At 44.9% G+C, this 13,738-nt stretch overlaps 1 protein-coding gene across 2 annotated transcripts in view; it reads right to left on the minus strand.

Moving 5' to 3' along the window:
- Positions 1-13,738, minus strand: part of LOC137523107 (uncharacterized) — a 73,191-nt gene that overhangs the window by 20,495 nt on the left and 38,958 nt on the right. For both annotated transcript variants that reach the window (XM_068243324.1, XM_068243325.1), the window contains exons 5-6: positions 8,520-8,639; positions 7,311-7,457 (exon numbers count right to left, since the gene is read on the minus strand). In XM_068243324.1, coding sequence (XP_068099425.1) covers positions 7,311-7,457; positions 8,520-8,639 — 267 coding nt within the window. The remainder of the gene's footprint in view (positions 1-7,310; positions 7,458-8,519; positions 8,640-13,738) is intronic.

Raw genomic sequence — 13,738 nt, forward strand, 5'->3', positions numbered from 1 at the left:
CCTATTTCACTTTCCAAAATCTCACATCTTTTCAAAGGGCAATGGCTCAGCAGTACCAAATTTTCTAGCATTGTAGGGACCCTTAGGGGGAACATGACTGGTGAGTTTCGGGCCCCTAGGCCGAAGAGGTCATAGCCTAGGGTCACAAAAACCTGTTTATTTGGGCTATTTCAATGGTAGTGATGGTGACGTACATAAATCGCAGCAATGGCCGTTAGCAAAGTCTGAATCTCACGAAATGTCTCATGCAGGTAGAAGACATATTGTTAGACTTGGATTCCAAAGATGGGGTCCCTACATCTCTGCAAACCATAGTTACAGGGGTCCAAAATTGGTAAAATCCCCCATAGGATTTCATTGCCTCCCTATTTCACTTTCCAAAATCTCACATCTTTTCAAAGGGCAATGGCTCAGCAGTACCAAATTTTCTAGCATTGTAGGGACCCTTAGGGGGAACATGACTGGTGAGTTTCGGGCCCCTAGGCCGAAGAGGTCATAGCCTAGGGTCACAAAAACCTGTTTATTTGGGCTATTTCAATGGTAGTGATGGTGACGTACATAAATCGCAGCAATGGCCGTTAGCAAAGTCTGAATCTCACGAAATGTCTCATGCAGGTAGAAGACATATTGTTAGACTTGGATTCCAAAGATGGGGTCCCTACATCTCTGCAAACCAGAGTTACAGGGGTCCAAAATTGGTAAAATCCCCCATAGGATTTCATTGCCTCCCTATTTCACTTTCCAAAATCTCACATCTTTTCAAAGGGCAATGGCTCAGCAGTACCAAATTTTCTAGCATTGTAGGGACCCTTAAGGGGAACATGACTGGTGAGTTTCGGGCCCCTAGGCCGAAGAGGTCATAGCCTAGGGTCACAAAAACCTGTTTATTTGGGCAATTTCAATGGTGGCGAGTCTGACGTACATAAATCGCAGCAATGGCCGTTAGCAACGTCTGAATCTCACGAAATGTCTCATGCAGGTAGAAGACATATTGTTAGACTTGGGCTCCAAAGATGGGTTCCCTACATCTCTGCAAACCAGAGTTACAGGGCTCCAAATTTGGTAAAATCCCCCATAGGCTTTCATTGGGCCTCCTATTTACAGTTCCAAAATCTCACATCTTTTCAAAGGGCAATGGCTCAGCAGTACCAAATTTTCTAGCATTGTAGGGACCCTTAGGGGGATCATGACTGGTGAGTTTTGCCACTGCTGAGCCATTGCCCTTTGAAATGGTGTGAGATTTTGGAACGGTAAATAGGAGGCCCAATGAAAGCCTATGGGGGATTTTACCAATTTTGGACCCCTGTAACTCTGGTTTGCAGAGATGTAGGGACCCCATCTTTGGAATCCAAGTCTAACAATATGTCTTCTACCTGCATGAGACATTTCGTGAGATTCAGACGTTGCTAACGGCCATGGCTGAGATTTATGTACGCCACCATCACTACCATTGAAATAGCCCAAATAAACAGGTTTTTGTGACCCTAGGCTATGACCTCTTCGGCCTAGGGGCCCGAAACTCACCAGTCATGTTCCCCCTAAGGGTCCCTACAATGCTAGAAAATTTGGTACTGCTGAGCCATTGCCCTTTGAAAAGATGTGAGATTTTGGAAAGTGAAATAGGGAGGCAATGAAATCCTATGGGGGATTTTACCAATTTTGGACCCCTGTAACTCTGGTTTGCAGAGATGTAGGGACCCCATCTTTGGAATCCAAGTCTAACAATATGTCTTCTACCTGCATGAGACATTTCGTGAGATTCAGACTTTGCTAACGGCCATTGCTGCGATTTATGTACGTCACCATCACTACCATTGAAATAGCCCAAATAAACAGGTTTTTGTGACCCTAGGCTATGACCTCTTTGGCCTAGGGGCCCGAAACTCACCAGTCATGTTCCCCCTAAGGGTCCCTACAATGCTAGAAAATTTGCCACTGCTGAGTAATTGCCCTTTGAAAAGATGTGAGATTTTGGAACTGTAAATAGGAGGCCCAATGAAAGCCTATGGGGGATTTTACCAAATTTGGAGCCCTGTAACTCTGGTTTGCAGAGATGTAGGGAACCCATCTTTGGAGCCCAAGTCTAACAATATGTCTTCTACCTGCATGAGACATTTCGTGAGATTGAGACGTTGCTAACGGCCATTGCTGCGATTTATGTACGTCAGACTCGCCACCATTGAAATTGCCCAAATAAACAGGTTTTGTGACCCTAGGCTATGACCTCTTCGGCCTAGGACTGCATTGAACGCGACCCACGCATTGTGCGCATTCTGGACAACACCAATTACTGGGTTTATACCCTTCTGGATCCACGGTACAAACACAATGTTCCAAAACTGCTTGAAGAAAGAGCCAGACAGGTCAAAATGGAAGAATACCAGCAGGCCCTTGTGGAGACTTTAGAGAGGAGATTGACATCCTCCCCCTCCTCTAGCCAGTTGTACGCCGACAGACTGACTTCCGCAAACCCAGGACGACCAGGAGGGCAGCAAACAACACAAGCCGCAGCTAGTGCCCAAAAGGGAATGGTATCGGCAGTGTCCTTGGAGTGGGAAAATTTTCTGACACCCATGCAGCAGCACACAGAACAGCAAGCGTGCAGATCCACCTCCAACACCGATCGCCTGAAGAAGATGGTCAAGGACTACATGTCAGATGGAGTAGCTGTGTTGAACAATCCATCTGCACCCTTCAACTATTGGGTATCGAAGCTAGACACCTGGCACAAACTGGCAATGTACGCAATAGAGGTGGTGGCTTGCCCGGCAGCCAGCGTTATGTCGGAACGCTGTTTCAGTGCTGCCGGAGGCATCGTCACAGATCGGCGGCGTATCCGCCTCTCCACAGAAAATGCAGACCGTCTGACTCAAATTAAAATGAATCAATCCTGGATTGGAAACGACTACGCAACACTCCCGGACCCCAACCAAGTAACATGAACAATGAACATCTGTGATGGGTTAGCGTTTCCGGTCCCTGTTTATTGAACCTCTCATCTGTATTACATTTATGACTGCATGGCGACAAAATGCAAATTGCTATCCGCACGCTTCTTGTCCTCATGCAAGGCCTGGGTTGTTGTGTCTCAAAGCGTGGCCTTCTCCTCCTGCGCCACCCTCCTCCTGTTCCATCACGTGTGCTGCTGCTGGGTTAGCGTTACCGGTCCCTTTTCCTGGAACCTCTTATATGTATTACATTTATGACTGCATGCCGACAAAAAGCATGTTACCTGTGCAAAGAAAACAGACATTTCCCGCATTTAAAAGACAGTTTTCCCTTTGAAACTTTAAGATCGATTTTCTCAAAAACTATAAGCTCTTTTTGCTAAATTTTTTTTCCCACTTGTACCCACTCCCAAGGTGCACATACCCTGTAAATTTGGGGTATGTAGCATATAAGGAGGCTTTACAAAGCACGAAAGTTCGGGTCCCCGTTGACTTCCATTATGTTCGGAGTTCGGCCATGTTCGGCCCGAACCCGAACATCTAGATGTTCGCCCAACACTACACGTGACCCGTTCGGCCAATCACAGCGCTAGCCGAACGTTCGGGTAACGTTCGGCCATGCGCTCTTAGTTCGGCCATATGGCCGAACAGTTTGGCCGAACACCATCAGGTGTTCGGCCGAACCCGAACATCACCCGAACAGGGTGATGTACTGCAGAACCCGAACAGTGGCGAACACTGTTCGCCCAACACTAAGCTAAACCCACAGACAAATGGCGGAAATATGACGTGGTTCGGGTATTTATTTACCCGAACCACGTGACAGTTCGGCCAATCAGAGCGCGTTCGGGTCCGAACCACGTGACCCGTTCGGCCAATCACAGCGCTAGCCGAACGTTCGGGGAACGTTCGGCCATGCGCTCTTAGTTCGGCCATGCGGCCGAACGGTTTGGCCGAACACCATCAGGTGTTCGGCCGAACTCGAACATCACCCGAACAGGGTGATGTTCTGCAGAACCCGAACAGTGGCGAACACTGTTCGCCCAACACTAGCGTACACACATGCGACTATAGTCGTTTGAAACGATCGTTCCCCGATCATTTCAAACGACGATCGTTTTTAAAAAAAGCAGCCAACGACCATTGAGTCTAATGACGGACGAGCTAGATCGTTAAAAAATAACAATCTAGCGTTCGCGGACTCTTTCCAACGACGATCGTTTGCAAAAGTAGTACATCGTTGGAAACGGTCGTTCTCACTAGGCTTGACATGCGCATTTCGCTATTTCTCCATGGAACGTTTCATTTTTGTGCGCAAGCGCATTAGTTGCTTTACGTGATGTAACGTTCCTTCTAACGATCAGATCGTTACACACATTTAAAAGCTAACTTTACTTAGGTTGTTCTTTCCTCAATTAAAAGTTTGTTTATCGTTTACAACGAACGATCGTTGTCGCATGTGTGTACGTAGCTAAAGAGTAGATGAAAAATGATCACCTCGGACAAAACGTAGGGGAAAAAGGTGAATTGCTTATGAGCCGTTATCTCATTGATGGAACGCTTTGTGCCCATATCTCCCCAGGCCGCGCTGATCTCATAACATAGCAGGGAAACATGTATGCAGACTCAGTTCATTACTACAGTGCCAACGGTTCCTTTTTTCTTTTTGACACTACTTGCTGCTTCTTCTGCCTGCCATTCAACAACAACAACAATAACAATAACAATTCTATAGCGCTTTTCTCCCATAGGTGCTTAGGCTCTCACAGATTCAGTAACTGGTAGTCTGATGAAGTATTCACACAACAAAATTATATTTCTGCAAATGCCAAACTGAACAGGTGGGTTTTCAGTCTGGATTTAAACAAGTCCAGGGATGGAGGTTTCCTGATCTGCTGAGGTAAGGAGTTCCAGAACGTAGGAGCAGCATGACAGAAGGCTCTGGGACCAAAAGTTTCAAGGTGGACTTTGGGTATGACAAACTAGGAATACTCATTTGGATTTTGCGAAATTAAAATTTCTGAAATTCCGATCGGAAATCCGGATTTCAGATTACAGATGCTCACCGTATTCCGCGGAATAAATTTTTCCCGCGATTCCGGCCGGAATTTGGTGGTTCCGTTCGGTCGCATCGGAACAAAATTGCCATAGCGCTATAGCGGAAATTCCGCGGAACGATGCGTAATTCCGGCGGAATGCGGATTTTTGTACGCCAATCACAAGGAAGCCCCTAGAAGAAGCTTAAAGTGAAAACAACAGGATTTCTTCATGAAAATCAGAATTTCTGCACCAATCAGAGGCTTACAAAAACCACCCAAACGGATTTCTGCATGAAAATCGGAATTATTTCAGCACCAATTACAGTCTTAACAAAAAACAATCAATCCTATGTTAGTAACCAGCTCCCTAGCTATCTCACTTATCTTAACCATTTTGTATAGGTCCCATAGCCTACGCAACACCTCCTGCGTCGCAAAAACCACCGCCATGGGACAGCCCCAGATCCCAAAGCTTATGCGACACCTCCTGCAGTGCCAAAACCACCACCATGGAACCAGAGCTGGGACAAGGTCCTCCAGCACCCAAGGCTGAGACACCAAAGTGCGTCCCTCCATCCCTCCCACCCCAGCCGTCACACACTGATTACTATTAGACTAAGAGAGCCACAGGGCCCACAACCTCCTGAACACCTTAATATCTAGTTATATGGCTTGCAGTCACTGCTATGTATTCCATTTTCTTATTTCTTTCTGCTTCATACACAATTAGGAATGACAGCTGAGTGAATTGTGCGCCCCCTCCTACACTGCGCCCTGAGGCTGGAGCCTCTCCAGCCTATGCCTCGGCCCGGCCCTGCATGGAACCACCTCCAGGTCCCAAAGCTTACGCGACACCTCCTGCGGCGCCAAAACCACCGCCAGATCCCAAAGCTTACGCGACACCTCCTGCAGCTCCAAAAACACCGCCCTAAGTCCCAAAGCTTATGCGACACCTGCTGCAGCGCCAAAACCACCGCCATGGAACCACCGCCAGGTCCCAAAGCTTATGCGACACCTCCTGCAGCGCCAAAACCACCGCCATGGAACCACCACCAGGTCCCAAAACTTACGCGGCACCTCCTGTGGCGCCAAAACCACCGCCATGGGACCACCGCCAGGTCCCAAAGCTTACGCGACACCTCCTGCAGCGCCAAAACCACCGCCATGGAACCACCACCAGGTCCCAAAACTTACGCGGCACCTCCTGCGGCGCCAAAACCACCGCCATGGGACCACCGCCAGGTCCCAAAGCTTACGCAACACCTCCTGCGGCGCCAAAACCACTGCCATGGGACCACCGACAGGTCCCATAGCTTACGCGACCTCTCCTGCGGCGCCAAAACCACCGCCATGGAACCACCGCCAGGTCCCATGGCTTAAGCGACACCTCTTGCAGCGCCAAAACCACCACCATGGGACCACCGCAAGGTCCCATGGCTTAAGCAACACCTCCTGCGGTGCCAAAACGACCGCCATGGGACCACCGCTAGGTTCTATGGCGTAAGAAACACCTCCTGTGGTGCCAAAACGACCGCCATGGGACCACCGCTAGGTCACATGGTGTAAGCGACACCTCCTGCTGCACACGCCATCAGGAGCCAATGAAAGCGGCTCCTGATCTGCTTACAGAGCTCTGCCATCTTATATACAGCAGAGCGAGCGAATTTCGGCGGGTGCAGAGAGGCAAGATTGGCGGTAATGGCGGGGACGCGTGATTCATTGCGACGTTGAATCTACATCCAGTCAGAGGTGCAGCACCACCTGCTGGTCATAGATTCGTACTGCGTTGGTCCGGAACAAGTTAATCTCTCCTTATTTATATTTATCTCATGTATTAGCTCTCCTTAGAGTCAGGCTTGGTTCCAATCTGCCGTCAGAACCACATGCAACCACCGGGAGCGGACAGTGCAGTGTGTGCTCCTATGGTCCGGCTGTATTCGGGGCAGATGCGTTACTATCATAGGCTATATCGGAAACACGTCCGCCTGCTCGGGATTACTTAGGAAGGCACACAAGTGCGGCCCACTTACTTCAAAGGATCCAATGGATTTGTTGCAGACTGACAAGTGTGAATAGTTCTTATAAAAAAAGTAGGAGCCGTTCACTGTCAGTTTTGCGATGAGCAGAGATTGGCCAAAAAATGTCAGTTTTCAGCTCCAGTGGTAACACAGCCTCAAGGTGTAAATAAGTAAGCTTTGTGGATCAGCCTCCTGGAGAGGAACTGATCACCACTGGCCTTGTGTTAGTTGCAGCCAAATATATAGTTTTACTGAATTCGAGTGATAGACAGATAACGAAACAAGGTTCTTTCTCAGATACTTACAGGTTGTTGCAGGCGTCCGACATTTACTGCCATAACAGCAGGAAGTGTTTACCAGCATGGTCTTCTCTGCACTTCTAAAGCTCCCAACTCGACCGCATTCTTTGGACGTTCCACATCGCTTGGTGAGCTCAGTCACATCCCACCCATCTGTAACAGAAAACTGCTGAGCCAAAGTTCATCTTATGACACTATACACTTGGTAGGGGGGAGGGGCTGGGGGGTCCACTTGCTGGCTCTTTGGCCCCAGGGGTCAACCAGATAAAATTGGGCCTAATGCTGCTTCCAGGGGGAGTTAGAAACAAAAGCCATAATGCTGCTTAAAGAGAGTCTTAAAGCGGACCCAAACCAAACATTTTTTTAATTCAAAATATTTAGTTGCACCACTCTGACACATACAAATATAAATAAACACTCCTTCAAGCCTATGATCATTTCAGTGCATGCTTTTCACCCTTCTCCTTTCATAACTAGGGTTATACAGGTGGCAGCCATTAGCAATTCCTCCTTTGCTGGACACCATCTACTCCACCAGTTTGCCGGATTATTTGCCGGCAATATGAAAGGAAAGGAGGGGTTTCTCCAATAAATGTAAAATATTTTATATTTGTCATCATGCAGCTGAAAAAAGGCTGCTATTTATTATTATAATTTAGAAAACCGATTTTATTTCTGAAATCTTGTATTTTTAGTTTGGGTCCACTTTAAGCCTTCCCAGAACACTACTTTACAATCCTGTTAAGCATGAATGCACTACCTGAAACGCCGCATCCCCGCAGCTGAACTCTCAATTATTCCCCCCAAAATCCCCTGGGGAAGAGAGGCAGAGCTTTTGGGCAGTAGCTCTCCCTCTACTCGCATCAATCTGCGTGGATCTCCGCCTCTCCCCACCCCTCTCAGTCTTCTTTCATTGAGAGGGGCGGGGAGAGGCGGCGATCAGAGCAGATTAATTGGACTGGAGGCAGAGCTAAAGCCCGAAGCTCTGCCTCCTCTGGGCAACAAAATCCATGACCTGGAAAGTCGTGCATTTTTGCCCCAAGATTTTGGGGGGATTGAGTGTTCAGCCGTGCCACAGGGATGCAGCGTTTCAGGTAGGACATTAATGCTTAACGGGATTGTAAAGTAAAAACAGTGTTTTGGGGAGGCTTCAGACGCTCTTTAACGTGGCTGGAAGGGGCAGTAAGTAAAAATGTATAATAAAAGCAAACATACCATGAATAGTCCTTATATGTTCCTGAACACAAGCATCGTCACTGTGTGAGCACAGGATTGCATCGCCCCAGCAATCATCTGAGTTATAGGTGAAACAGGTGATGCACCAGAGGAAATGACCTGACAGAGAGGACACAGAAATGCTCATCAACCAGTATAAAACTACTCCATGAGGGCTAGATCGTAAGAACAGCAAAATAGCGCCGCAGTTACCACTTCCTATCTGTCTCAAATAAGCCAGGGTCAAGGGTAGGGCTGTAACCACCATGTATGAGGCCCCCCTGCAAGAAAAAGATTGCATACGGCCCCTTGGGGTCCATAGCCCTCTAAAAGACCAAGCAGTTTCATGCATGTTTTATAAAGTTTGTAAATTCACTATATAGTTTTTGTATTGGTGCTTTATAGTTTTAGACAGACCCTATTCATTATTGTTTAATATATTGCCATACATCTTTTTATTTGATTAGGACGCAGTTGGTTGCCACCCCCTTTTTGGGGGTGTGGTTGTGGGTCCATTAAACAACAGCTAGGATTAAGGACTAGTATTGTCCAAAAAATGTCAACATTGGCCTCTATTCACAACGATTTCCGCATGTGGTAACCAACTGTCGGAAAATTTAGACCAAGTTGGCATTCACAATGTTCTCCGCATGTATTTTTTATACATGCGGAAAAAGTGCAGTAAAAAAGTGATAACAATGTGAAAAACAGTCGGCAAACAATCCTTATTTAAGGCGGAATATAACCCTGCATTTCAACTTTGCTCTAAAACATTATTTACAGTATATTATATGCAACCAGCATTTTTTTTATACTAGACCAGCATTGGAAGGGTTACACAGGGCTTTAAAGTTCCTGGAGATTTCTGCAGGTGCATCCGAAGCTGAAATAGATACATTTTGTTTACATAAATGTATCTAAGTGTTGAATGTGACTCACTCTCTCTGACTGAGAAGGAGCTTGGAGGACAGCCAAAGAGTGTGTAACATTTATCAATAGATACATATAACTAAATAAAATGTAACAATCTGAACTTCTGCATATCTCTCCACAAACTTTAAACCTCTGTGTTTAACCCTTCCAATGCTGGTCTAGTAAAAAAAAATGCTTTTTGCATATAATATGCTGTAAATAATATTTTAGAGCAAAGTTGAAATGCAGGGTTATATTCCGCTTTAAGACTTTTTTTCTCAATGAAAAATAGGTACATTATTTATTCCTTAATTACTGACTTTTTTTATCACCTACAAGTACCTGGTGAAATTTTTCACTTCACAGTGATTTAAATGGAGTCTAGAGCCTTTAGCACTGTGTTTGCTGGACATGAAAACTTTTTTTGAAGCCTATTTTTCTGCATTGTTTTCTGCATGTTTACCAAACGTTTAACTTCTATTTCACACTGTTTCCAACACGTTTCTGCACTATTTTACCGCCATCTTCTCACATACGGAAGATATGCAGGAACATTTTAGTGAATGCGGAAAAAAATTGAAAATTACCGCACATGTGATTATGAATAGAGCCCTGTGTGTTATTATGGTATTCATCTTTTCATTGGTCTATAAATAAAGAATTCCATTTGGGCATTGTATGGATCCATTATCTGCATATGAGGAATCCAAGGGCGTAACTAGAAATCACTGGGCCCCCTTGCGAAACTCTGGATGGGGTCCTATCCCCCCTCGCTTTCTGCACAGGAAAACTGAGAACCAATGTTATTCAATTGGCTAGTGCACACTTGGATATGTTTTCCCCATGCAGATAAAACAGACAGCAGTGAAGCATTTTCTCTATGGTGCATATTTTCACACATACAGACATACAGACACACATGGGGGTTGATTCACTAAACCGTGCTATGACAAATATCACACCTTATGAAAGATATCACACCTTATCAAAGATATCCCACCTTATGAAAGATATCACACCTTATCAAAGATATCACACCTTATCAAGTTAAAACTCCTTATCCGAGTAGCATAGCGAGCGATACAAACTTATGGCTAATTGGCAATGACACTCACACTGCCCTGAGCCCCTAGCGCTTTCTGTGCTACTCTGATAAGGCGTGTTAACTTTGATAAGGTGTGATATCTTTGATAAGGTGTGATTTGGTGAATCAAGCCCATTAAGTGAGAACAAGGGTTATCTGTCTTAAGATCTTTAAATGTTACCGCTTAACATTGATAGAAAGATGTAATTGATTTATTGTTTCACTTTGTTTTACCATAATTTTTGTCTAATTGAATAAAGCAGTTTTCTCGAAGTTGATTTGCAAGCAAGGGTACATTAGCGAGCCCGAGGTGGACTCAAAAATTGAAAAAAAAAAAGTAGGCTACCTGATCCGCGAGGATCAGGAAGCCGCCAAAACTGCCGCTCCCCACTGCTCCCGTGGGCCACACTGCCGCTCCCCACTGCTCCCGTGGGCCACACTGCCGCTCCCCACTGCTCCCGTGGGCCACACTGCCGCTCCCCACTGCTCCCGTGGGCCACACTGCCGCTCCCCACTGCTCCCGTGGGCCACACTGCCGCTCCCCACTGCTCCCGTGGGCCACACTGGCTCACTTTCACTTTTGTGGCCTATAGGTCACAACGCTTCACTGAGAGACTGTGTGTCTCTCATAGCGAGCAGGGGAGCAATGGGAGACTGTTAGCAGTGGGGTCCCACAGGGGTCTGTTCTGGGTCCAGTGCTCTTCAATTTATTTATTAATGACCTAGTAGATGCAGTAGTGACCAATGTTGCTATTTTTGCAGATGATACAAAATTGTGCAGAATCATTAACTCTCAGGAAGATAGTGTCATATTGCAACAGGATCTGGATAGGATGGCTATATGGGCACATACATGGCAGATGAAATTCAATGTTGACAAATGTAAGGTCATGCATTTTGGACGTACTAATGGTCTAGCACCATACAAAATAAATGGGATACAGTTGGGGACATCAAACTTGGAGAAGGACTTAGGAGTGCTCATTGACAACAAGTTAAATAATCGTACTCAATGCCAAGCAGCTGCAGCTAAAGCTAACAAAATTTTGGGATGCATTAAAAGGGAAATAAAAACTCGAGATGCTAGCATAATATTGCCCCTGTTTAACTCTCTAGTAAGGTCACATCTGGAATATGGAATTCAGTTCTGGGCACCACATTACAAAAAAGATATTGCAGTTTTAGAGCAGGTGCAGAGACGAGCAACAAAATTGATGCGTGGGATGGAAGGTCTCACTTATCAAGAAAGGTTAGATAAACTGGGTTTATTTAGTCTAGAGAAAAGACGCCTTAGAGGGGATCTAATTAACATGTATAAATACATCAGAGGGCAATATAATACCTTGGCGGATGAGCTTTTTGTCCCTAGGCCTTCTCAAAGGACTAGAGGACATGATCTGCGCATGGAGGAAAAACGTTTTAGCCATTTATTTAGGAAAGGGTTCTTTACAGTAAGAGTGATTAAGATGTGGAATGCATTGCCACAGGAAGTCGTTATGGCAAACTCTATACCTGCATTTAAAGGGGGCTTAGATGCTTTCCTTGCGTTGAAAGACATCCATGGCTACAATTACTAGGTAATGCCTAATGATGTTGATCCAGGGATTTTATCTGATTGCCATCTGGAGTCGGGAAGGAATTTTTCCCTTTAGGGGCTAATTGGACCATGCCTTGTAAGGGTTTTTTCGCCTTCCTCTGGATCAACAGGGATATGTGAGGGAGCAGGCTGGTGTTGTACTTTATACTGGTTGAACTCGATGGACGTATGTCTTTTTTCAACCAAAATAACTATGTAACTATGTAACTATGTAACTATGTAACGGGAGCGGCAGGGGGTGTGGCCGGGGGGAGAGCTGCCCAATGGCATCTCAACCCTGTAGGAACACCCTGAATTTTGAACAGGGAATTCCTCTCCCCTGTGTTTACCTCTGAGTTAGCAAGAAATATTGTTGTTAATCTCGGGGGGCTATAGCAAGGCGGTGGGGGGGGGCAGAGAGTGGCGGTGTGGGGACACAGAGCATGTTATGAGGCAGAGAACATGCCTCTGTGTCCCATGTGCCCCCCTAAGATCTACCTCAGGTTCTCTTTAAGCAACATTTAAGGCATACTGTATATACTCGAATATAAGTCTAGAAATTTAGGCCTGGCTCACTAAATAAAAGTATAGGGGTCGACTTATACACGAGTCACAGGCAACAATGAGCACGCTAGTCAATAACCCCTCCTGGTCCCCAAGTGCAGCCGTTAACTTTGCTGGGTAGACTTATACTTGAGCACAATAATTCCAGCCTGAGAGGGTCAAATATTGGAGTCGACTTATACACGAGGTCGACTTGTATTCAAGTATATACGGAATATTCACCTTAAGACGTGGCTCCAGACCACAGAATGGATTGTTTTGTCCTTTCAGTAAACTGTTAAATATATCAAACAGTTGTCATCATTGAAGGTAAACCAACTGCTATATTCCTTTAAACAGTTTTTAATTCATTTATATATTCTTAGGGTACCTCCAGAGAGCAGATATTTGTATTTCCACTCTGGTTGGCTGGTGGTGGGCGATCTGAAATTTTAGATTAGATTGTTATAAAATTTAAGTATGTCCCTTTTTTTTTTGTAGAAGCGACCACACTAGGCCAAATAGGTATGATAGTACTGGTTGTGTGTTGGGTAACCAGAAAGCTTGAGTACCCATCTGTTTAATTTATTAACACCAGTGTTGCTTGTGAATTTTCGCCAAAGTCATTTTTGCATCGAAAATGCTATTTTTGATTTTGAGAAATCTTTGCTAAAAAAAATAGGCTTGTGTTTTTAATATAAAAAAAAATCAATAATTTTACTTCAAAAATGGAAAAAGTCAATATTTTTACCGTGAAAAATCATGAAAAGTGCAACAACGCAGTAAAAACATATTTTAACCACGACAATTTTAACTGTGAAAATCTGTATTTTTACTGCGAAAACTCACAAAAAGAACTAAAAACATACACAAAAAAATAGATAAAACAAATTTCCACTGAAATGTTCATTATTTTTGTGAAAATTAATGCAAAAGCAATATTGAAATTTTCACTCATCACTGATGAACATTCATAAGATGTTCACTAATATTTCTATACCTCCTGAATTTACATTATCCACCTATCAAACTTTATTATTTATGCTCTATTATCCATTTCACCCACACTAGTTAAACTTCCCAGTCCCATTAAATGCACGTTTT

Source organism: Hyperolius riggenbachi, chromosome 6, assembly GCF_040937935.1.
Source record: "Hyperolius riggenbachi isolate aHypRig1 chromosome 6, aHypRig1.pri, whole genome shotgun sequence".
Taxonomy (NCBI): Eukaryota; Metazoa; Chordata; class Amphibia; order Anura; family Hyperoliidae; genus Hyperolius; species Hyperolius riggenbachi.